At 46.8% G+C, this 25,000-nt stretch overlaps 1 protein-coding gene across 1 annotated transcript in view; it reads left to right on the forward strand.

Annotated features, from left to right (window-relative positions):
• The window catches only part of cdkal1 (CDK5 regulatory subunit associated protein 1-like 1), a 241,882-nt gene that overhangs the window by 182,776 nt on the left and 34,106 nt on the right, over positions 1–25,000 (forward strand). The window contains exons 11-12 of the mRNA XM_031576182.2: positions 1,901–2,081; positions 12,403–12,465. Of these exons, the coding sequence (XP_031432042.1) occupies positions 1,901–2,081; positions 12,403–12,465 (244 nt within the window). The remainder of the gene's footprint in view (positions 1–1,900; positions 2,082–12,402; positions 12,466–25,000) is intronic.

Below are 25,000 nucleotides of genomic sequence, written 5' to 3' on the forward strand. Positions count from 1 at the left end.
TAATACACGTGACAGTGGGGTTTGGTCCTCCATCTGCCGTATATTGCACATCCTCCAGCTTTCTCCGGAGGTCTGCACAGCCCTTTCAGACGAGTGGCCTTGTGCACGGGCCCGTTGTTCAGCCTTTGAAAAGATGGGGAGTGCCTTTCACTGTGTTTCTCTCCCAGCGCTCCAGAATTCATGCACTGATGTTGTTCTCGTGCTGAATTTCATGTTGTTTTGAAGAACAAGCAGCTGTGATGGCAGCAGTCGTCCTCCGTAGGCTTATTCTTTCTTTGATTAGCCACTGTGTGTACGTTTTGTTCTTATGTGGTTTTTTTTTGTTGTTGTTTTTGCCCAAATGTCCGTTTTTAGATTTCCCAATAGAGGCTAGCGTTATAATGCTGTATCACCATTGCGAAATATGGCACTGGGGAAGCTGCCAAAACTAAAAACTGTAACTCTTTAGCAAGCAAATACGTGCCACTTAAACACACACTTTTACACATTTAAGGCTTTATTGTAGAAGTCTTCTGGCAGGCTTTCACTTTGTGTGTATGTGTGTTTGTGTTTAAAGGTCAAGGATTTATAAGTGCCTGTGGCCACTGTGAATATTAATGTGTGGAAACTGAGGAAGCTTGTCAATAGGTCAGAGGTTATCGGTTGCCGTGGCAGTGCAGTCCAAACGTGATTAAACATGCACATTATGCCGGGGTTTGTCAATAACGCAAGATAAATATCTGCAGTGAAGCAATGTCCGCTCTAGGGGAAGATGGATATATGTAGGAGAGAGAGAGAGAGGGAGAGAGAGATGGAGGAAAGTGTGCAAGGCAGGAGGAGAGTCAAAGAAGGAGTGAGACAGACAGACACACACACACACACATACAGACGGGCAGAAAGACAGACAGACAAATAGGAGTGGGGGACACAGAGAGGCTGGGAGTGGATGGAAGGTGAATAGGAGCGAGAGAAGAGTTTGTCTTTGTAGGCAGACTCTGATGAAAACAGCACAGAGCCAGCCCTGCATCCAGTGTTCCAGCAAGTTGAGCAACGTGTTTGCAACACCAAGGTCATGGGCTTTAACTCCCAGTAAACAGACCTTTCTTGTACTCTGAGTTGGTTTAGATACAGCTAAACGCGCACAGCATTATTTAAGACATGCAGTGAAAACAATTGAATTAGTTTTATGTTAATGCACAGCAGCCCAGCCTGGAGTTCAAAGACTCATCGTATCCCCTAAGGCCAGATTTCTGTGTCGGTCAGTTCAACAAACAGCAAATAAGCTGATCCTGAAAACCGATGAAAAGAAAAGTTCTAAAATACAAAAAAATGTGTTCTAGGACCCATGGAAAAGAGTTCCTTCTTTAGATCTTTACTTCCCCTTGCCAGCAGATCAATAATGAATGAATATGTGTGGATCGGATCAATGCATTTTCAAGGATCAATGGCCCTTGCATTGGCTCTCATTCAGTCTTTTAGGAGCCAATAATCAATAGCCAATAATGATCAGGCTGCTAATAAGAAGGTGAAAGAGGTAATGGTCCTCATTTGTGTATGCTGACCAGAGTGCGGCTGGGGTCTGTCTGTCAACCCGACCCAAGTCCGAGAGAGTTGTACTCGAGCCGGACCCAAACCTGACAGGCATTCGTCTTTTTACGCCCAAACGCCCATCATTTCTACATTTTTCTCTGAACCACTGGGGAGCCCACCCTCTAATACTGACATGATGATCTAAAGATCACTGCTCCCCATTATCTGTCAAACACACACACACACACACACACACACACACACACACACACACCAAAGGCTACTGTATGTATCAATTTGCTGCCTCATTTAGATTTTTTAAATTCTATTTAAATACGCTACTTATATCTGTTCTTCCTCTTTCTCCTCTTCTTTCGTCTCTCACCTCCAGGGTTCCTGGCATCACCATCGCCACAGATATCATCTGCGGTTTCCCCGGCGAGACCGAGGCAGACTTCCAGGAGACGCTGGATCTGGTGCAGAAGTACCGCTTCCCGAGCCTCTTCATCAATCAGTTCTACCCACGGCCGGGAACGCCCGCTGCCAAGATGGAGCAGGTCCCAGCAAACGTGGTAAGTCCCCGAAGAACACCTACATGCTGCTAGAAGATGATCTCCGTGGATGTGTGGTCGTCGAACGAAGGGATAAGAAAAGAGTTAGTATTATCAGTTTTCCAGTGAATCATCAGTCCGAAGTAGAGGCTTTGGATCTAGGGAACCGCCAGGTTATTTAGTGCACATGTAGAACAAGCACTTCTAAGATGTTAAATGTAGCAGTCTTCTCTCTCTTGTGGTCAGTAGTGTAACTGCTCAGTGTTCGCCATCGAAATACAGTCATATTAGTAATGCCTGTCTTTAATCTCCATTTGAGTGTGAGTATTTGAGTGTAGCAGTCTTGTAGTCTAATATGGTGTAGTAGGTCCTCCCTGCTACCATCTCACCTGCTGGGCTGGTTCTTTCTATTATGGGACACTTTCAGCTGGGGAAAAAAACATCTCAATTTGGCTCTGTTCTAACCAAGAATCAGATCAGATCTGATCCGATCCGTCACCTGCCCAACACACACACAGGCCTCTGGTCTCACTATGAGGTTGTGAACGACCCTCTGAGGAGGTATGAGTCGTGGTACATCATGCACCCCCACCTAACGTGACTCATCCTCGGGATGTAGTAAGTAAGGCTTGATAAGGACTCGCAGGGGAGTTGTGGGTGGGGTTTGTGTGTGTGCGCATATTTCTTGAGTGACTGTGTGTGTGTGTGTGTGTGTGTGTGTGTGTGTGTGTGTGTGTGTGTGTGTGTGTGTGTGTGTGTAGGCAACTCTGGTGAAACCAGCACGGCAGACTGCCTGAAATGTGCGTATGCAAAAGTGTGTGACGAGTGATGTGCTGAGACAGGTTGTGTGTGTGTGTGTAGAGAAAGAATCCATTGTGTTTGCTGAAACCGTGCAAAGGCTCATGTTAGACATCACAGCCATCAGTCATGCCGAGGTCAAGCACCACACTGCATAGTGGAGAGGAAAGTGACCCGCCACAACCTCTTTCCACTGTTGTCAAGCTGTAATTATCGTGAAGGTTATTTTGACTTCTCCGAAGCAAAACTCCCCCTCTGAGTGTAAAGCGTGCGTGGCTCGATCTGTGATCAAGACACGAAACGGCGCCTGTCAGGAGATGTGAGGAGAAACGCTCCAATTATGTCAAAAACGTCCTCCGCAAATGGCCTTGAAAACAGTCTGCCTGGATTTGTACCTGAAGAGACAAGCACAATTTTGGCTTCTATTCACGATGATTAGTGCACACTTACTCTGTCAAGTACAGTGAACACACTCACTCGCAATCTCCCTGGCACACACTCACGTCCGGGGCTGAGAAATAGGTGATTGAAATTCTCATCTATACATATGTATATTTCTAGCTGGCTTTATTTCTGTCTATAAATATATATTTAAAACATTTTTTGTGATTTGATTGTATTGCGATGTGATTTATATTTCCCCTGTGCGGTTTCATGCATTCTCACATCAAATGTGTGTGAGACGCTTTGTTTTCCAGTCTCAATCCGTCTCTCTGGTGTGTTATTCCCTCTCGCTGTGTTTTGCCCGTCCCGTCCCGTCCCGTCATCCCTTTCCAGCTGTTAGCGAAACCGCTGCGGCGGCGACGGCAACATGAAAAATGCCCAGCGCTGTGGGAATAACGAGAAGGGCCATTGTTTATCTGGCTGGCCTGCAGCTAACGAACTCCAGAGGTGGAAGCGTGAGTGTGTCCTCAATGGCCATTCTTCTTCATTAGTCTCCACAGCTGCTGCTGCCGGAGATGACCCTACACACAGATTCGCCCGTCCCCAAGGCAGTGTCTGACTCAGGAACGCATGTGGCCCAGATCAGCCTCAGATTCATAGTGTCCCCCCTGCGTTCAGACGATCAGTGGTAGTTAGCTGGGAAGCTTGAATACGTCGCATACATTCATTTATATTTACATTCTTTCATTTTGCACGTGTGTGTGTGTGTGTATACAATTACAATTGTGTGCAAGTCACCCACATACAGTTCAAGTGTAGTGGTTTTGCTGCCGCTGGCTTTGAGACCATGAGACCAGCTTTCCACGTGGTAGAAGATAAGGTGAGTGAGTGTGTGTGTATGTGTGTGTGTTTGGTTTGGTTTCGCTCTCCACCATGGCATCTAGCTGTCATGAAGGTTATTGTTCATGTTTGTTTTGATTCATTTAAAAGTTTAAAGTTGGGTCAGAAGAGGCCTTGGTTTGTAACTCCCTTGAAGGTCGTAGTGAAAACTTCTTATGGACTTGAGGCCTTTGGATTGCGTGTCTGCTCTTCTCTCCTCTCCTCTCCTCTCCTCTCCTCTCCTGTTGGATCTTTGAGCCAGTCTCCTCCAGAAAGCCCTGCGTTTGAGCACCTTGTCTCGTGGATCTGTGCTTGGTCTGAAGTAGATCATCTGCCGCCTTCCTTCTTCCAGGATCCTTGAAGATCCACCATCAAAGGCACTGGTGTGTGTTCAAGGCCTCTCCACTCATCTCCAATTCCCTTTCCTCTCTCTCTCTCTCTCTCTCTCTCCTCTCCTGCGCTTCTCGGCAGCAATTCCAGGTTGCTTTTCCCAGGGATGTGGCCGTGGTGGATCTGAGGAGACGTGAGAAGGCCATCAATGTTTCAGCCTCTCCCCGCTGATAAGTCCGTCAGAGAGGCTGCCAGAACCCATGAGGCTGTTGTTGGGGGGGGGGGGGGGGGGGGATTTCTTCACCAGTGAAAGTTACATTTGAAATCTGTTTTCAATCTCCCTTCTTTCTCTTTCTGTCTGTCAGAGATAAGCATATGACGTTTGTGTCACTGCTAAGGATCACACTGTTTAAGGTCAGTGCCTTAGGGATTCCTTTAGGGAGGCTCTCGTGAACCTTGATTGCCTTCTGTAGAGCTGAAGGATTAGCTCCCAGTAGCGAAGGGGTTCCTGGTCGTGGCACTCTGACCAGCCCTATCGGCTTAGTTACACTAAAACACAAATGGAAGCAATATTTAGGCTTTGGGGGGGCGGGGGTGCTTGTGCATTGTATGACTGCTCCCTGGGAGCACACACACACACACACACACACACAGCCTGCTGTGCTGTTGTTTTCCCAGAGGCGGCCGGACAGGTGTGTGTATGTGTGTGTGTGTGCTTGTGCATGGCACACCAGCTGCAGAGAAACAGCATCATCCGTCAGCCTGCCTCTCAGAAAGCAGTGGCTGATAGGTAGGAAACACTGGACACCTGTGTGTGTGTGTGTGTGTGTGTGTCTGCCTCCTTTTAATAAAGAGCAGAAGTTGCAGCGCTGCTCCTGGTCTCTCAGCAGGCTCGCACATCCCAGCACTGCTGCCACGGAAACAATGCGGCTGCCACGGAGACCAGCCGAGCCACGCGTCTGTGTTATGCTCACTCCGCGGGGATGGATCGATGCGTGGAGAGAGAGGAGAGAGAGGAGAGAGAGAGAGAGAGGAGGATGAAAGAAATGATAGAAAGAAATGAAAGAGAGGACGAATGAATGGATTGCCTTGGCTGAGCCAAATGGGGAGAATGGCCCCAGCAGGTATGAAGGGATAGTGATTGGAAAAGAGGAAGGAGGGAGGGAGGGAGAGACGGAGCAGACAGAGGGAAAGAAAGAGTGAATAAAAAGGGTTGAGAAATAGAATGTCTATTCGCAAGATTAAGGTTAAGAAAAATGTACAAAGGGGGTTGGAAAAAGAGAGATTGGGCAGGAGAGAGGAAGACTAACAGACAAGGTCCTGGAGTGCGTGTGCGTGTGTGTGGGTGTGGGTGTGGGTGTGGGTGTGTGTGTGTAGGTGTCAGAACGAAAGAGAGACAAAAGCATGTTTGAGATTCAGTCATACAGGGAGAAGGTAAAGAGAGAGGAGCAGGTCTTTGTAATGCGAAGGCTAAGTGGTTGTTTGTGTGTGTGTGTGTGTGTGTGTGTGTGTGTCCTTCTGAGGCCTATGTAATGCGTCCTCATGGTCTGGTGCGTTAGCAGAGATAAATGAGCCTGCTGTGAAGAGGCCTGGCTGGACAGGTGTTCATGTCCACAGCCCTCCACCTCGGCGTGCCTCTCACCCAGGGAAATTAACCCAGCCCCCCCCCCCCCCCCCAGGGCTGGCACACTGGCACTGCACACAGGGTTGGGGGGCGGGGGGGGGGAGAGAGAGATGAGTGCCAGTGAGCATCTGAGGCTGTGTTCAGACTGCTGGAATAATCCGATTCTTTCCCTACATGTGGCACAGATCAGATCTTTTGGCGACAGTCTGAACAGTAAAAAATTGCGTGGAACCACATCTTCTCACTTCTGAACTGAGCCTCATTCTTATGTGGTAAATTGTGTGTGTGTGTATATATTACATATAATTATATATTACACTTATCTCATACATATATATATATATATCTCTCTCTCTCTCTCTCTCTCTCTCTCTCTCTCAGCCGAAGCAGCCGAAGCTAAGTTTGGTTTCATCATAATCATGCGTAGCCATGTACCCTTGTCTACGGAGAGAGATGAAACTCAAGCCACAGAGGCTAAGGCAGCGGTTAAAGCCACTCACATTTGTCCCCACTTCATAAGGAGTTTGAGCCTTTGCTTGCGCCCACATAAAACATAACTTGCACAGCTACGCAGTGACCCCCTGCGTTCTCCACCTTTGGGAGGTGCTCTAAGCTGAGGATTTGTTCATGTGCTTTTATGCATGCACTCATTTCAGGGCAGTTTACACTTCACGTTGGGGTCAGATTGAGGTCACATTCTAAGGCAAATGGGAATACACACCTGAAAAAGATGAGAGATGATATCTCATGATATCCTTCACACACGCACATACTCCCATTTCCCTCACATACACACACACACACACATATCATACACACACACACACACACACACCCATATCACTCACACATCCATATCCCTCACACACACCAGGCACCACTTCCTCTGAAGTTGATGATACTGAACTCATACACGAACACAAACTGAGATCTGAGAGGCCAATCTTCTCTGTGTGTGTGTGTGTGTGTGTGTGTGTGTGTGTGTGTGTGTGTGTGTTTTCTACAGCTCCTTTTCCCTCAGCTGTTTCTTCTCCTCCTAACTGTCATCACAGCACTCTGTAACTTAACTTTGCAACCTTGGCCTCTGATTGACCACATGCCTCTGCTGTGTGTGTGTGTGTGTGTGTGTGTGTGTGTGTGTGTGTTGGCAGTGTGCTGTACATAATTGTCCCATGTCAAAGTGTGTGTGTGTGAGCGTGTTTGCGTGTGTTTGCACTGTCTATGGTAAGTTCTTGGAGTCGAGTCGACTTAGTTGGCTTGTGTGTTAGAGATAAAGTCTCATCTGTGTGTGTGTGTGTGTGCGTGCGTACTGTTCATTGTGGTGTCTTTTAAAGGCTGTAAACATGTCATCGTTGGGCTGCTCTCGTCAGACCTGTCTGGTTGCAGCTGGTGAAAAGGTCTGCCCCAGAGGCAAAGCTTCTCCACTTCTCCTCCCTCTCTATAGACTGAGCTGCACCAACTGACCTTCTGCAAGCCACAACAGGCCCTTGAGAGGGGGGGGGGGGGGGAGAGAGAGAGAGACAGAAGGAGTGACCGAGACAGAGAAGGAATGGGGAAGGAGAGAGAGAGAGAGAGAGAGGGAGGGAGAAGAGGTAGCTTAGAGGGATAATGGAAGGATTGAAAAGGTGAGGGCGAGTGGTAAATGGAGAGGGAGCAGAAAGAAGGAGAGGTACAGGAGGCACTGAAGACAGTGATGGAAAGCAGTCTCCAGAAGAGAGGGGCGATGGGTCACAAGGAGAGGGCGAGAGGTGGGACTGGAGAGTTAGACAGAGATAGAACACAGAAAAGAGGGAAAAAGAGGTGTAGAGTGATGGATAGAGGGCCCTGAGGGAGGGAAGGGTAGAGAACAGTAGGAAAGAGAGGTAGAGAGGTAGAGTGAGAGAACAGAGAGCAGGTGGGAGAGATGGAGCTGGCCATCACCTGACTGGTTGGGTGGTATCAGTGTCCTTGATCTGCACAGAGGGCCTGCTGTGGGTCCACTGTAAACTCCTGCGTGGAGCTCCAGCCACAGAGGGAGACGCGCAGGAGGTGAACTAGTCATCGAGATCCTGGAAATGGGTCATGTCATGGGACGCTGTGTGGGATGTTGGGTTTAAATGGTAGTGTGTGTTACAGGCCGGAACCCGCTGGTTGCTGCACTGTAACGTGTGTGTGTGTGTGTGTGTGTGTGCTTTCTGTGCCGGGTCTGTGGCAGTTTGCCACATGATGTGAGTGTGTGGGCCTTTACAAAACGCTGCCCTAGTTTTTAAACTCCTAATCTCGTCACCACTGAAGAACACTGGTGTGTCTGTGTGTCAGTCAGTCAGTCAGTCAGCCAGCCAACAAATGCAAAACCCATTGTTTAAACAGAAATTGTTCTCTGTCCAGTATAAGCTAGGGCTTACACACACATCCATCAAGGTGGTGTGCTGCCTTTGTTTGTGAAGACGTTTATGGAGTTGCTATGGCATTAGGTGCACTTTGCCTAAACATGTGTGTGTGTGTGTGTTTGCATTAGGGGTTGTACGAGAACATCATTTGACTTCTTGCCTTAGAAAATAAAGGGGAGGGGGGGGTATATTAGTAGAGCGCTTGGCGAAAAGCATAAAATGAATGATATGGAGATGACTTACCTTATGCTGTGGTGAAGTATTGATGACGCCAGCTACTTTTTACCGTTGTTACCGCAGTAACCCATGATAGAAAGCGCCGTCACCAAAGTGGCGTCATACTGTATTCAGATATAGCGACTGATTTTTGGTTAATTTGGTGAATCCTGGTCATCTTTAGTAAGCATAACCGACTTAACCATGAAATGAGTTAATAGTAAAATGCATCAATGTAGAAAAACGACCTAGAGTATGCCTCGCAAAATGAGACAGTTATGCTGATGTTTTACAACTTGGTGACATTGGTATTCATTAGTGCTTTCTATTCCAAAAAAAACACGTTCACCTGTTGAGCCTGTTGTCTACCAAGGGCTCTAACTGTAATAAAAAGCTGAACTAACAAAACTACGCACGAGAACTCGATGTGAATACAGAAACCTGACAATGAATGTAACGGCTGGAGTACTGAACCCTATTGTGTGTAGTTCTTCATGGGGAAGTGGTGGTGTGTTGACAAGCATCACTGCGGTTCCCAATCGCCGCAGGCTGTCTGTAAGTCGCCTTGGATAACAGCGTCTGCTAAATACCTGACGTTTACCTTTTAGCTTTCCTTCAGGGGCTAATGCAGGTCTTTGAGTGATGGATGGCAGTCTGTCACGCAGAGAGAGAAAGAGAGAGAGAGGATGGAGAGAGAGAGAGAGAGAGAGAGAGAGAGAGAGAGAGAGAGAGAGAGAGAGGTCACAAGGCAAAGGGGTTATGAAGAGAAGGGAAATGACAGATGATTGGTTGGGCAGATTGTGGGTTTGTGCTTGGATGTGTTTAGCACAGACAGTAGAGGGACCCAGGAAAAACTCCAGCGCTACACACACACACACACACACACAATGGCCCAGGTGGAGTCTGAATGTGTAACCTTCAGCAACCAGCAACCTTCAATTGATTGTGTGTTTCCTTTTGAAAAACGTTGGTGTAGTTGTGTGTGTGTCTGTGTGTCTGTGTGTGTGAGATTCATTGGTCACAGCGGTATTTCTTCGTCTCTCCGGGCGTTTATTCACACCCTTTTCTTATTGTTGTCACTGATTTATCACATGGCAGCTGACTCCCCTAATACACCAGCAGGATGAGCTGCAAGAGAAGTTCAAGTTCATCCACAGGTGCTCCTTCCGCGGGGAGGGTTACCTGGAAGATATACATGCTTCTCCGACCCCATTTCAGGTGTGTCCTGACCCATGCAAGGACCATTGTGGGAGTGGACATGATTTTACACTGATGACTGACCTTAAGATCTTTGAAGAAAATGGGTGTACGTTGTGCGTACATTGTGCTTGATGACTCTGATGAAAACCTACATTTGGCCCAAGGTGTGTGTGTGTGTTTAAGAGAGGTAACAAGCAAAACCGTGCTGATAAATACACAATTGTGTGTGTGTGCGTGCGTGTGTGTGTGTGAGAGAGAAACCCGAAGCCATGTACGTGGGTGACAGAGGATGCAATCCTTCATCATTGAGTGGTGACAGATGAGTGCTACATTGGGAATTCCAGACAGAAGGCAACATGTTTTAAACACACACACACACACACACACACACACACAAACACAGTCAAAGACAGAAACCAATTATATTCTATATTACCCGTTATATTACATCAGAGAGCAAGAGAGGGAGAACGAGACAGAGATGAGTATGGGAGAGAGTGAGATGGATGAAGCTGTCCACGTCTCTCTGGTAGACCTTACAGATCTGGGCTCTGTACTGATGAGCCTGTCGTTTGGCTGATTTAGCCACCGATGCAGCCCTGTTAGCCGCTAATGTGGACCCGCGGAGCTCCGTGTCCTCTCGTCCTTGGACTGGATGGGGGGGGGGGGTTGTAGAGGGCAGATAGTCTCCTCTCTTAAATGGAGGAAGATTCTAGAAAAGAGTGGAAGTGTGGTGTGGTGTGGTGTGATCCAGTGGTGGCGGGTTATTTGCCTCAGCAAGATAATTCTTCTCCCTTACCGGGTTGCTCTGGGGAGTATGTGTGTGTGTGTTGGTGCGTGTGTGTGAGAGAGAGAGAGAGCGATGAGGGGCTCGGTCCCAAGGTCATAAGTGGCTTCATCTTTTTTGATCAAATTTCTGCTCGCGTTTCGGGCTTGGAATGAAGATATGTGATTTGATGTGTATATATGTGGGGGTTGGAGGGTTATGTGTAGAAGGCCATATTTCTTTCTTTCTTTCCTTCACTCTGTGTGTGTGTGTGTGTGTGTGTGTGTGTGTGTGTGTGTGTGTGTGTGTGTGTGTGTGTGTGTGTTAATCTTAAACCCACGGCCTCTCTCTCCACTTCCCTCTCCTGGCGACATGAATGCTTGGATATCCACTGATAATGAAATGATGAACATCACTGTCAGGATGGGGATCTGTTCCCCACTGGGTTTCCCCCTTCTCCTCTTAGTTGGACATGAGTTAGCATCAGGAGAACTGGTGCGTTACTGGGTCAAGGGGTTGTATGGAGGCTGTGTGTGTGTGTGTGTGTGTGTGTGTGTGTGTGTGTGTGTGTGTGTGTGTGTGTGTGTGTGAAATCCTACAACACTTTTACTCACAACAGCGCAATTACTGGGTAAACCTGCGCCTCCAGGGTAAACTTGCATGCCTACAGTGCGCGGACCCGGCAGTGTCACATTCGGCGCTACATAATCCAGCTGTTAACGCAGGCATTCTAAAATTTGTCATCAAAGCTAGGCTGCAAGCACTCCCCACTCAATACAATCTTTCTACATGGTTTCCAAAACGTCATGACCCATTCTGCTTGTTGCATAACGACAAACATTTGGAATCAACAGCGCACATAATGAACGGATGCCCCGCATTTAAAGGACTATACATTGCCCGTCACGATCGCATTGTTTGACATTACAGCGAACGAATTACGCAAAGCATATGGACAAAGCACAATACACACAAACAAAAAGTACAATTGAACTGGTTCACACACTTGAATGACAACTCCTTAGAAAGTGTTCTTAAAGACTCTCCAAATACTCCTGACATTGTTGTTGTTGACGATCTTTTAAAAACCATTGTGATTCTGGAAGTGGGTTGTTGCTTTGACATGTATATGGACCTGTGTTTCTCTGAAAAAATGTTAAAATATCAGCCATTAACTCATGCTCTGACAGTAGGTGGTTATAGTACAAAACTAGTTGTACTCATTTATGGTAGCCTTGGACATGTTCATAGACTCTGTGTTAGAGGATTGCAAATTGCTGGACTTAATAAGAAGAACTCTAAGCAAATAGCCAAATACTGCTCTGTGTCAGCAATCATAGGCAGTCTGCATATATGGAGAAGGCGCTGCCATCTCTACCCCTGATATGACTATGTATTCATCTACTGATTCACTTGGCTGTTAATACTTGCACAGTGTTTGTGTTGTTGTGTGAGACATAATAGGCTCTTTATTAATATTTGGATGCTGTGGTGTTGTAATCAGTATTGGTCATTCCAAATAAATGAATCAAATGTGTGTGTGTGTGTGTGTCTGTTATGACAGGGAGCCTGCTGAAAGTGTGTGCAGTGTTGCAGGAGTTCCTGTGAATCTGTTGTGTCTCTCGCGGTTATGAGTAGAAGAGCTAGTACAATGTGCACCTGTAAGTGTTTGTTTGTTTGTTTGTGTTTGTGAGTGCTGGTGGGTCACTCGTCTTGAGTGTGTTCTCCTTCAGTCCTCTCTCTCACACACTCCTCTTCTTGTCCTTCCCTCTACAGAAGAAGCAGAGAACCAAAGAGCTGTCGGCGCTGTTCCACTCCTACAACCCGTACGACCATAAGGTAAGGTCACATCTCTCTCTCTCTCTCTCTCTCTCTCTCTCTCTCTCTCTCTCTCATCCAGCTCGTTCTCTCACAGGCTGGTCCCGTGCGGTTCCCCAGGAGCGTTCCTGAAGCTCAGCGGTTCTCGGTTCTCAGTTCTGCTTCTGCGTCGTTGAACAACCACCGTATATCAATGATAAGGAGGCCATCATTTTGAACACTCTCACTCTCTCCACACTGACCGTGGTAGTTGCTCGGCAGGAAGGGAAACAGACACACACGCACATCGACTGGCACTCTCGGTTAGCTGAGCGCACGTGACGTCAAGCTAGTCAAGAGCGTTACAGTTAAGTTTACGTTAGAGTTACGCTAATCGGGTGTACTGAGAGCAGGGATGGGTGGAAGGTATACAGGGCAGCGCAACTAGTAGAATCGTGTTCTAATGACAAGGCCAGGGGTTCCGTTCCCTAAGAACACACATGCTGGTTAAAATAACGTGTGTGCTGTGAGTGTCTTTTTAAATGAATACATGTGCATGTGGTGTATCATACCTCTAGCTCTCAATCAGGAACATGCTTTACCAAAACACACTTGTTATGATCATCTAGAAGAGTGTTTAATCGTGTGTCTGTCTTCATGTATTAATATTATCCTCCCATTGTTCAGTAAGCAGTAGAAACACACACACACACACACACACACACACACACACACACACACACACACACACACACACACACACACACACACACACACACACAAAGGCTGGTATGTGGTTACAGGGAATAGTATTATTAATATTGCGGTTGAGGTTGCATAACAGAGCGATTGCAGCCAGAGGGTTTTTTTAGGTGCTGACACACTGATTTACGCTCGCTTGGATGTGAGGTGGCCCTTGCACTGGAAAAGGGAAGCAACTGGTAAACACACGTAAAAGAAACATAAAAGAGAGCCAGCATGTGTGTGTTTTTGTGTGTGTCTCAAATACACTCCCTCTCTGTCTTGTTTGTGCATAACCCCTACACACACACACACACACACACACACACACACACACACACACACACACACACACACACACACACACACACACACACACACACACACACACACACACACACACACACACACACATACCCTTCTGATGGTCATTTGTTTTGCGTCACAACACCAGTGAAAGGAAGTGAAGTGTCCTGTCCTTGTGTCCACACATGCTTGTTTACTGCCTCCTTCCCTCAGTAAACGGCAGACAATTGTGTGTCTGTCCATCTCTGGTATTTTGAAGAGATGATGTCTGGGTACACACTAATCTTGATAGTCATATGTCTCTCTTGCAGTCTCCCTCCTTGTCTCTCTCTCTCTCTCTGTCTCTCTCTCTCTCCCTCTCTCTCCCTGTCCCTTCCCTATGCAACTATGCAATCTCTCGTCTATCTCTCTCGTCTATCTCTCTCTCTCTCTCTCTCTTTCTTTCTTTCTTTCTTTCTTTCTTTCTTTCTCTCTCTCTCTCTCTCTCTCTCTCTCTCTCTCTTTCTGTCTCTGTTACTCGAACAGTCAGAACTGACAGATGCTGCTCTGGGTGTTTCCTTCCCTTTGAGCTGAAACAGTCTGTTCTGTCTGCTAAAGATGGTGGTAAACAGCCTGGTGATTGCCTCACAAACCACACACATTCACACTCACTCACTCACTCACACACACACACACACACACACACACTAACACACTAACACACAGACGCGCAGGCACGCGCAGGCACGCACACACACACACACACACACACACACACACACACACACACACACACACACATCCTGCCTTCACTGGTCTTTATGAGCTATTTCTAAATAACCTACCTTGTTAACATCCTGTAGTCTTCATAGTGCCACTATCTCTGTCCTCCCTCTCTCTCTCTCTCTTTTGTCTAATTGCCTAAATGTCTAATTACTTGAGCCGGAGAAAACTCACGGATTCCACCCACGTCCAACCAACAGCGTGATCTGCTAGCGAGCGGAGATAAAGACATGTGTTGGATCAGCTTGGAGTGCTGTGTCTGTGTTCCTTGTCATTCACTATTTAAAGCAGTTTTGGCCTGAAACTAGTGACCTACCCACCTAAACGGCATGCAAAAAAAGACACTGTCAACAGCCCTTTGCACTGTGTTATCCAGATATCTACTAAAGTTAGCATGCTCACCAGTTACAGCCGCACCGTCCTTTCTCATAATACCACAAGAGGCGCTAGTGAGTTACTGTAGCGGAAAAACAGCAAGGAAAAGCAATGGGCTTTCACAGTCAGAATAGGTGTTTTTACTAGCTAAAATCCAGTTTCAGATTGATATCAATTGATGTTGATGGAGACACTATGGTAGCCTGGATCTTTCATCGGTTATATAAATGCTACAGGTAGCCTTTAGCCTTCCTCACCTAGGCCAAACTGTTTGTTTCCTACTGGGAAGGGAGGTAGGGGTGTACAAATAGTAATTCACTGCCCCCCAATCTGCATGGGGTGGGGAGCATGAAAACATTGACCTCGCTAGCTGGGAGCTAGCCAGCCTTACATACATACATACATACATACATACATCAATACATACATCATCACATTTACATGTAACGCTGATGCCCGAACGTTTTCATAATTTTCATCATTTCCATTTCTGTTCTCACTTCTCTGTTGCCATGCTAATTACATAAACTAGGAAATGTCTCCTCATCTAATTGTCCACTGATTTGAGCTATGACTGGATGAGCACATTTAAGAGCTAAATTGGCCTACCAGTGTGTGCCCCTGTGTGTGTGCCCCTGTGTGTGTGCATGTGTGTGTGCGCATGTGTGTGTGTGTGTGTGTGCCCCTGTGTGTGTGCCCCTGTGTGTGTGCCCCTGTGTGTGTGCATGTGTGTGTGCCCCTGTGTGTGTGTGAGCAAGGGTATTCTATTGACAAGATAATGGAACCAGTGAGGTTCTAACACGCGTGATTAAACTCCACATTCATGCAAACACACTCAGCCTCTCTCAATATTGCTTCTCCTTTCTTCTCCCTATGCTCCCTCCACACACATACATAGACAGACACACACACACACACACACACACACACACACACACACACACACACAATCTCATACACTCATAGTTATTGACATTTTGGCTCATTCCTCTCCATCACTGGGCAAGGAGGTCTGTGTCTGTTTTGGCTCTCACTCTTTTTATATCTCACTTCTGTGTGTGTGTGTGTGTGTGTGTGTGTGTGTGTGTGTGTGTGTGTGTGTGTGTTTCTTGTAGTGTGGAGTAAATTCCTTCTTCTCTCCTTCTCAATATGGTTTAATTAGCTCCGCTTCTCCTCTTCTCTCCTCCCTTCTTCCCTCACTTCTTTCCTTTCTCTTGATCTCTAGTTCTTCCCCTGGTTCTGCAGGTGGGTTTGTCTGCCTGGCAACAGAGAGAGACTCATCTGTGTGTGATTTACTAGTCCTCGCGCCGTGCCTGGAGAAGGCGCCCGCACTCTTTTTCTTCTTTCTTTCTTTTTTTTTTTTTTTTCTTCTTTTCTGTCCTTGTTGATCTTTTCCTCCTACTCTTCCCCGCGTCACCTTTTCTGTCCCTCTCCCTCCCTCTCTCTCTCTCTCTCTCTCTCTCTCTCTCTCTCTCTCTCTCTCTCTCTCCATTTCTCGCACACACACACATTTGGGCAGATCATCCATTTAAAACTCATCACTCAGTCAGCTTATTTGCCCTGTCATGCCCTACATGACCCCCGATGACCCTTTGGATATGAGCTCTGACCCAACAGGGGCACAGGAGAGAGGGAGAGAGAGAGAGAGAGAAGAAAGAGAAAGAAGAGAGAGAATCAGAGAGAGATCAGATCAGTGAGAAATCAGTAGGGAGGGAAATGAGTGAGAATGAGATGCAGAGAGAGACAGGCGGCTGAAAGGATGGAGGGACAAAGAAAGGTTAGTTAAAGCGAGAGAGGCAGAGGGGAAGAGATGGAAGAATAAATAAGGCAAGACGTGTGAACACCAGTGTGGAAGAAATCGTCACACAACTCCTCCAGTAGAACTAATGAGCATCACAGTGAATGAAGCAATTACGCAAACACACACACACACACACACACACACACACATCTAACACACGCACGTGCAACTCAGACACTCATTCACACACTTCCACACCTCTCTACACACACAGATGAATCGGGAGTGATTCGCCAGGGGCCCCTTCTCCCCATCCCAGCACAGTTTAAATTTTAATGCCCACCCTTCCAACATCCCCTTATCTGTTATCACCATATCACAATCACATGCTGTGTGTGTGTGTCTGTGTCTGTGTGTGTGTGTGTGTGTGTGTGTGTCTGTCTGTGTGTGTGTGTCTGTGTCTGTGTGTGTGTGTCTGTGTGTGTGTGTCTGTGTGTGTGTGTGTCTGTCTGTGTGTGTTTGTGTGTCTGTGTGTGTGTGTGTCAGTGTGTCTGCGTGTGTGTGTACGCATGGTTCCTCAATCAAATGACTCTTCATTCATTATTCAGGTCTACCGCTTGAACCTATTTGAGCCCTGATCTCCTGAACGGGGCACGCACGCACGCACGCACGCACACACACACACACACACACACACACACACACACACACACACACACACACACAGACATACACACCTGAGTGTGGACACATGTGTTGGCCAGTTCTTTTGACCAAAAGCGCCCAGTAGGCTCCGTCTGGCAATGTGTGTGTGTGTGCATGCATGTGTTAACGACACTGCGATTGCGTTAAAGTATTGCTGTGTTTGTGTTCAGGCACATGTTTAAATGAGGTCCTTATGTCAAACATTGTTTTCCACATGAGTATAGTAAGGAGTGTGTGTGTGTGTGTGTGTGTGTGTGTGTGTGTGTGTGTGTGTGTGTGCGTGTGCGTGTGCGTGTGCGTGTGCGTGTGCGTGTGTGTGTGTGCGCGTGTGTGTGTGTGTGAGATGTTGTACATAGATGCATATTAAGCATGGGGCCCCCTCACAGTGTGGGTTAGTGATTAATGTGATCTCCCCTCAGCCAGATGGCCGAGAACAAGAGCCATCAATCACACTGAAAAGACTATTGAGGAAACCACACAGAGCCCCCCCCCCGCCCCAGACACACACACACACACACACACACACACAACAGCCCAATGAACAGCTACACACTCACATCACATGCAAAAAACATGCACAAAGGGGAAGTGGTACAGTGACCATTAGACAGACACACACACACACACACACACACACACACACGTGTCCAGCCTCAGCTATTCTTGCATAGCCCCCCAAAAGGTCTCACATGGGTACTTGTAAAGATAAATGAACTCTACCAGCTGAAGTACCATACCTATAGTTTTTTTTTCTACTTCCCATATCTGCTTTTTACCAACAGTTACATCCAATATTTCAGTAAAGCGTAGATCGAAACAGCTTCCAGATCCTCTCGCTATAAAAATAAATTGTACATATACAAGTTAGGTAACCTCCTCCCCCCCTTTTCTTTTTTCCCCCCATCCTTCTCTTTTGTCTCTGACGCTCCTTGTCTTTGTATGGGGCGAATGGCTGCACACGCATTCTCACCACAAATACATCTCCCAAACATATCGGCCTGGCACACAGAGGCATGCTCTTTCAATTAACAATCAGGCTCTTTTGTTCCGTTTAATTACTTTCATTTCAGGATGAGATCTCCCCTTTACCAGAGTGAAACCACCCATTATTTATAACTACCTTGACAACAAAAAGCAACCTTTGCTCGTCACCAGGGTGGCATATCTCCTGTGTTTCTCCTAGTGTTTCTGGGCCGTGTTAATTAACTGGAGCCTGATCGGGAATATAGGTATAGACACCACGCACGCACGCACGCACGCACGCACGCACGCACGCACACCTGTGTTTCACACACACACACACACACACACACACACACACACACACACACACACACACACACACACACACACCACAACAACCATAGCCCGGTGCTAGCTTTTATGTGAAAGTCAGGATTAACATGTCTCCAGGTGTGTGTGTGTGTTTCATGCACACACACAGCCAACAGTGACCCCATAAGCCTACTACCTTTTTTTACCATTTTTAGTGTTTCCATCTTTCTCAGAGTCAAATGTGCTTTCTATTTTAAATAGTAGTTCTATTTTATGCAGTATTTATGTGCAAATGAGCTTGATGTTGGCGTTAAATGCACTCTTTAATAGAGTTTAATACACTCTGGGTAGTTTTATAGTTGTCTGTGTAGTTTTATTTTTAGATTAAAGTTGATTTCGCCTTTTTTACATAATTTAAGTTCTTTGAAATATTTGAAAGACTAGTATACTTTATAAACAAGACTCTGAGACTGCCCACTAGCCGCTAGGTTGGTTTTGTTAGGCTGTAAGGCATGTACTCCGTCTGCCTGCTAGTTGACTGGTAAGACATTAAGGGTGGGTGGTCGCAGCAGCTGTGAATGAGATCAGATGTGGCCCACCTGGGGAGGAGAGAGTGAATGACGAGTTTCCGGTCAAGTATCAAGTTAGCTCATTAGTGCCTGCTAGGCCGATGCAGTGACCCTGCATGAGATGCAGTCAAACGGCAGTGCAGTGGTGAATGCTTTCTGAATGCTGTTTCCATTAAGTAGTAAGTCTGAGGGGGTCACCGTTACTGCAGCAGCCAGATTGTTTTTGATGTATTCGGTTAGGTTGTTATGGTGTTGTTATGCACAGTAGTTATGGTGTTGTAGTAACTAGCAGTAACTGTAGAGTGTAGTAACAACTGTAGTGTGTACTGTCCGTAGCAGTAGCCATAATGTCCGTAGCAGTAACCATAGCGTCCGTATCAGTAACCATAGCGTCCGTATCAGTAACCATAGCGTCCGTATCAGTAACCATAGCGTCAGCAGCAGTAAGAGCTCAAGTATGGTTCTGCAGATGCTGCTTTGGACGTGCGCATGGGGGTTTACTATTAGTATACTATTAGTATACTATTTTTGCGTCTTTCAGTGCACAAGCTCAATCACAATGTTGTCGTAAATTCACACAATGTAGAGATATTATTTCAAAGGCCCTGGCGCTTCAGAACGGTTTACTCTTATCTAAATAGCGATAGCTACCTATCTTAAAATAACATTGCAGCACTCATTTTTATCAGCGAGTCTTCTGTAGTTTTATTCCCAGGGAGCAAACATACTAATTGAAAATGTGCATCTGTACTCTTTGGATAAATCGGCTCAATGACTAAATAGTGTAAATGGGTTTTTGTTTTCTCTTGACCGGGAGCCAGCGCTTTTAAAACCAGTGCCAGCGCAGTCAACGTCCACAAGTCCACAAAATGTTGGTGCTGCACGGACCGTGCTGATGACGACATTTTGCACCGTCCACACCTGAGTGTGCAGGCCGTGTCCAGAACTCCACTTTCCCGCCCCAGTCTGAAGCGGCGCGGCAGCAGGGAAGGCTAATGCGCCTCATTCATCTCTGTTCTTATTCACCCGAGGCCCCGGCACACACGGGAGAGGGAGCCGGAGCTGGAGGGGAGCGGGAGCGGGCGGAAAAATAAGCACTTTTAAAAACGATGCCCTATATCTGTATTCCCCATCATCTCTGGCCAATTATCACATTATTCGCTCAGATCTTCCAGGGCCTTATTCCAGGCGACCTCAGACTGGATAATTAGCCCCCTCACGCAGGCAGGCAGCTCGGTGTCAGCAGCTGCTGTTGGAGCAGAGGCTGGAGTATCAGTGCTATTAGCCACAGCTGCGGAGGGGAAAAAGTCCTTCTGGTGGTGATAGTAGTAGTAGTAGTACTGGGATCAGTAATTGTAAGGGTAGTAGTGGCAGTAATAACACCTGCAGCAGTAGAAACTGTAATATTAAACCGTGTCCTAACTGCAAGCATCCGTTGTTGCGGACCACACTACAGCCACTTCATCTACGTTCCATCCTGAAACTTTTGACAGCTCAACTCGGTGAGAGTGGCAGTGTGTCAGAGACGGGGCGTCCGTCAAAGCTTGGTCCTTGGCGCCCACCGCTTCCTAGGATGGCTTGTGCTATTCACGGCGTCTGTGTGAAAACAGTGTCTTCCAGTGGTAGTAGGAGTAGTAATAGCAGGAACCGCACTAGTAGAAATTAGAAGTGGACACACAGCCTGTCTAGTCCCAAAGAGTGGACACACAGCCTGTCTAGTCCCAAAGAGTGGACACACAGGAAAAGGACAAGGAGACTCCCCACATGTTGCTGAGCTAGCTAGTTCTTTTCTTTTCCAGTGTTTTTTTTTCCTCAGTGTAAAATCCGAGGGTGAAATTATCTGAAGCAAATTGCAGCTGTTATGTAGCCCTCTTCCTCCCCCTCCTGCTTCTCCACTGATTACCTGAGCTGGCCCCATACGCTCACACATACAGATGCACTCACACACACACACACACCAACCTCTCCCCTCCCACCGATGGCAGCCAGATTAGAGTGTGTGATGCACAAATAGTATTTGTAAGCACACGCACACATAGACAGTCTAGTGGAAAAGCTTGTGCAAATGTGTTGACATGACAAGTGTGAGTGAGCAGACCTGAGGCGCGTGTGTGTGTGTGTGTGTGTGTGTGTGTGTGTCTGTACTATATGTTTGTACATTGGCCTGAAGGTCAGTGCTCTTTTTTCCGGGCACATTTTCACACCCAGAGGTGAGAGTTCACGCTGCACTCTTCAAGGACCCAAGGACATCAGCTTACAACACACACACTGTGTGTGTGTGTGTGTGTGTGTGTGTGTGTGTGTGTGTGTGTGTGTGTGTGTGTGTGTGTGTGTGTGTGTGTGTGTGTGCCACAGTCAGTTGCTGCTATTGTATTGTAGTCACAGAGGATTCATCCTTCTCCTTCCTGTTGATTAAGGTATGCTCTGTGATTCCTCAAGCACATGATTGTTCCTCCGATGAAGGCTAAAACGCTCTTCCTGGTTGTGCAGACACTATTGTTGATACTGTCCAATCACAGTCAGCTCAAAGCACAGTGGAACCCTCAGCTCTGTAGTGGAACACGTTCTGCCTCTCTCATTGGACAGCTGCTGGTTCTACTAGCACTTCCCCAAGTGATCTACAGAAATCATTACATTTCCAGAATTACATTTTCTCATATTCTGGGTGACGAACAGTAAGATTATACTGGTGGTGGGGCACCACTAAATGTCAGGACGGCAATCTCAGATGTCAGTTCTTCGTTTTATACTTTATATTTTTCACTCTTTATGGATGCGGCCTGTGTTTTGCAGGAAACTGAACTGCTTTTCAGATATCACACACACACACACACACACACTCACTCTCTCTCTCTCTCACACACACACACACACACACACACACACACACACACACACACACACACACACACACACACACACACACACACACACACACACACACACACACACTCACTCTCTCTCTCTCTCTCTCACACACACACACACACACACACACACACACACACACACACACACACACACACACACACACACACACACACACACACACACACACAGACACACACACACAGTTTTTAATAAGCTGTAATTCTCTGGAGCTCCTCTATCTGCCCGAGGCACAAGAGAGTAGGAAGGGCCTGGATGAGCCACTGACTGACTGTGTGTGTGTGTCTGTCTGTCTCTGTGTGTGTGTGTCTGTGTGTGTGTGTGTGTGTGTGTGTGTGTGTGTGTGTGTGTGTGTGTGTGTGTGTGTGTGTGTGTGAGTGCGCGTGTTTGTGTATGGTGTGCTTTTGTGGATTTGCTTTATGCCTTTAAGGGATCCAGACTTCATTTCAAATCCCAGACTTTTTTCCACTCCCTCCACCCCTTTCTCTCCTCCTCCTCCTCCTCCTCCTCCTCCTCCTCCTCCTCCTCCTCCTCCTCTGTGGCCCGCTTCTCTCTGTGCTCAGGGCCTCAGTGCTGAGGGGGTTTAAACCCCCACAGCACACACACACACACACACACACACTCAGTCATCCCAATTCTACATTCTGAAAGAGGGAGTTTAAACCGGGATCTGAGGGATGGGGGCTGCTCTGATTACTTAACCTCATCTGCATCAGAAGGTCCCCCCAGCACTCACACACACACACACACACACACTGACTCACACACACACACGCACGCGCGCGCACGCACACACTCACGCACGCACACACACACACAGGCTTACCCTTATCTTTCCCACCCATACAGACCAGGGTTTGACTGTGGCTCCCTCTGAATCCAGACTGTGTGTGTGTGTGTGTGTGTGTGTGTGTGTGTGTGTGTGTGTGTGTGCGCGCGCATGCAGGGCATTAATGCATGTCTGTGGTTTAGGGTTAGTTAGGATATATGAAGTTTATCACCCTGCACAAGCAATACAACACCTAATATCCTTGCATAGCCTTAAAAGAGTGTTTCTTGTCCCCTCAGAACAATCTCCCAAAAAATTCCCTTTACTTGCAACCAAACACTGCTGGACTGAAAACACACTTCCCGTGCAAACCATGCAAGACCAGTTGAGCTTCAGCCAGAAATGAATTGGTGACATTTTTCCAACCCTTGTAAATGTATAGACTAAAACGTAATAGAGGTGCTATTAGCATTACCCAACCTGTATCATTGTAAGGGCCATGCAGGCATGTAGTTGAGTGTTTTGTATGATGCTAGCTGCTTGGATCTGAGTGCAGTTGTAAGTTGGGTTTGATTTATTTGTTTTTTTTTCTCATAATTGTTCTCTCATACTGAACATGACAAATGGATTGTCTGTGGTGATAAAATCATGTCTAGCCTCGCAGTAAATATTGATTACTTTTCAAGTCATTGTTCTGAGTCTACCCCTACCTTAACTGACCCAGACAATAATTCCATTATCTATTCTTGATGTTATCTGGTAAATGTAAATCATGGTTTTTATATCCCAAGTGTCCTTTTAATGAAGAGAACTTACCTGTTTCTAAGCCCTTTGAGCGGCCGTCGGCCTGAGCTCACCCCAATACTGTGTGCCAGTCTCCTTTACGGGAACAGTGCAGACCACACGAGTATATCCCATAACAACACACACACACCAGGCATATTAAGGGCAACCATGTCTGGTTTGGGTATTCTGTGTTATTTGACAAACTGAGCCACTGATTGGAGCTCAACAGGATTGTGTTGCATTTAAGGGGAAACTAATGTGATTAGGGGTGGATCCAGGCCAAGCCAGTAAATACACAACCCTCACTGCCTCCCTTTCTGTGGATGCAGCAACAGTCCTGCACAGGACCTCAGTAGTCATCCCCATCTCTGTGTGTGTGTGTGTGTGTCTGCGTGTGTCTGCGTGTGTGTGTGTTTCTGCGTGTGTGTGTGTGTCTGCGTGTGTGTGTGTCTGGCAACAAGAAATCCCCTCCACCTTGTGAAATACATGCACACGTAATACCATCTGACAGTCTAGGAGATGATGACATATTCAGTATGTTGTGCTGTGCCGATGTGCTGGCAGCAGTAACAGTCTCTTTCCATATGACCACTTGATTATTATGCAGAGCCTTTACTTACTGTGTCACCCTACAGAATAACAATACATTATAATAATAATGCAGGACTTGCCATTGAGGACCATGTGAGAACTACAGTGCGGAGTGACGTGTGTGTGTGTGTGACCTGTGTGTGTGACCTGTGTGTGTGACCTGTGGAGAAAATGTTGGCCTGAAGGTCTTTTTCCCCTCCTTTAGACACTTGACCGAGAGTTTGTGTGTGTTTGTGTGTGTTCTGGAGAGTCTCATCTGTCAACATGAAGGAGATGCCTTAAGCCCCTCAGCCTGGGACACAGAGAGAGGTTTGGCTCTCTTCCCAAACTCCCACTCATGGAGAGACATGAGACACAGGATCTAAACCTGATGGGTCGCAGAGTGTGACTTTACCTAAAGAACTTAAATTACTTTTGTTGAAAATACTGTAGCTTTTTTAAATGGAAAAAGCCAAGTCTTGGCGATTCTCATGCCTCAATCACAAAGGAAAAAGGGAGCTCTCAGAAAAGGCCCAAGAAAGTTCTCTCTCTCTCTCTCTCTCTCTCTCTCTCTCTCTCTCTCTCTCTCTGTCTTTTTCTCTCTCATTCACTCTCTCAGCTCCTCTCTCTTTCTAAGAGACACACTCATTTTGTGTGCGTGCGTGTGTGTGTGTTTGTTTGTTCAAGAACAGTGACACACACTCTTACTGTGCGGTCGGGTGATCAGTAGTTCCCAGGTGCGAGTCTTCTGCTTGTACTTTTCCTCTGAAAGTCTAAAACCCAACTCACTGGGATTACGGTCATCTGAAGCGACGCAAAGTTTCTTCCGAGTCTCAAGCACTTAAAAGTGCGATGGAATGCAATAAGATGAAATGCGTCATTTTGACGTGTTGTGTGCCAGTGTGCCACGGTGGCTTTGAGATGTAGTTTGCATGTCTCTGAAGCGCAGGTGCGGGCTGTGCCGCTGTTTTTAAATGTGTCTTAGCGGTGGATAAAAGTGCTTTATTTCCTTTCTTTGAAGAGTCTCTTTTGAACTCTCCGAAGACAGAGGAAAAGAGCCCACTTAATTTTAAAACACATACACACATA

The sequence above is a fragment of the Clupea harengus genome, chromosome 11 (genome assembly GCF_900700415.2).
Source record: "Clupea harengus chromosome 11, Ch_v2.0.2, whole genome shotgun sequence".
In the NCBI taxonomy this organism is placed as follows: Eukaryota; Metazoa; Chordata; class Actinopteri; order Clupeiformes; family Clupeidae; genus Clupea; species Clupea harengus.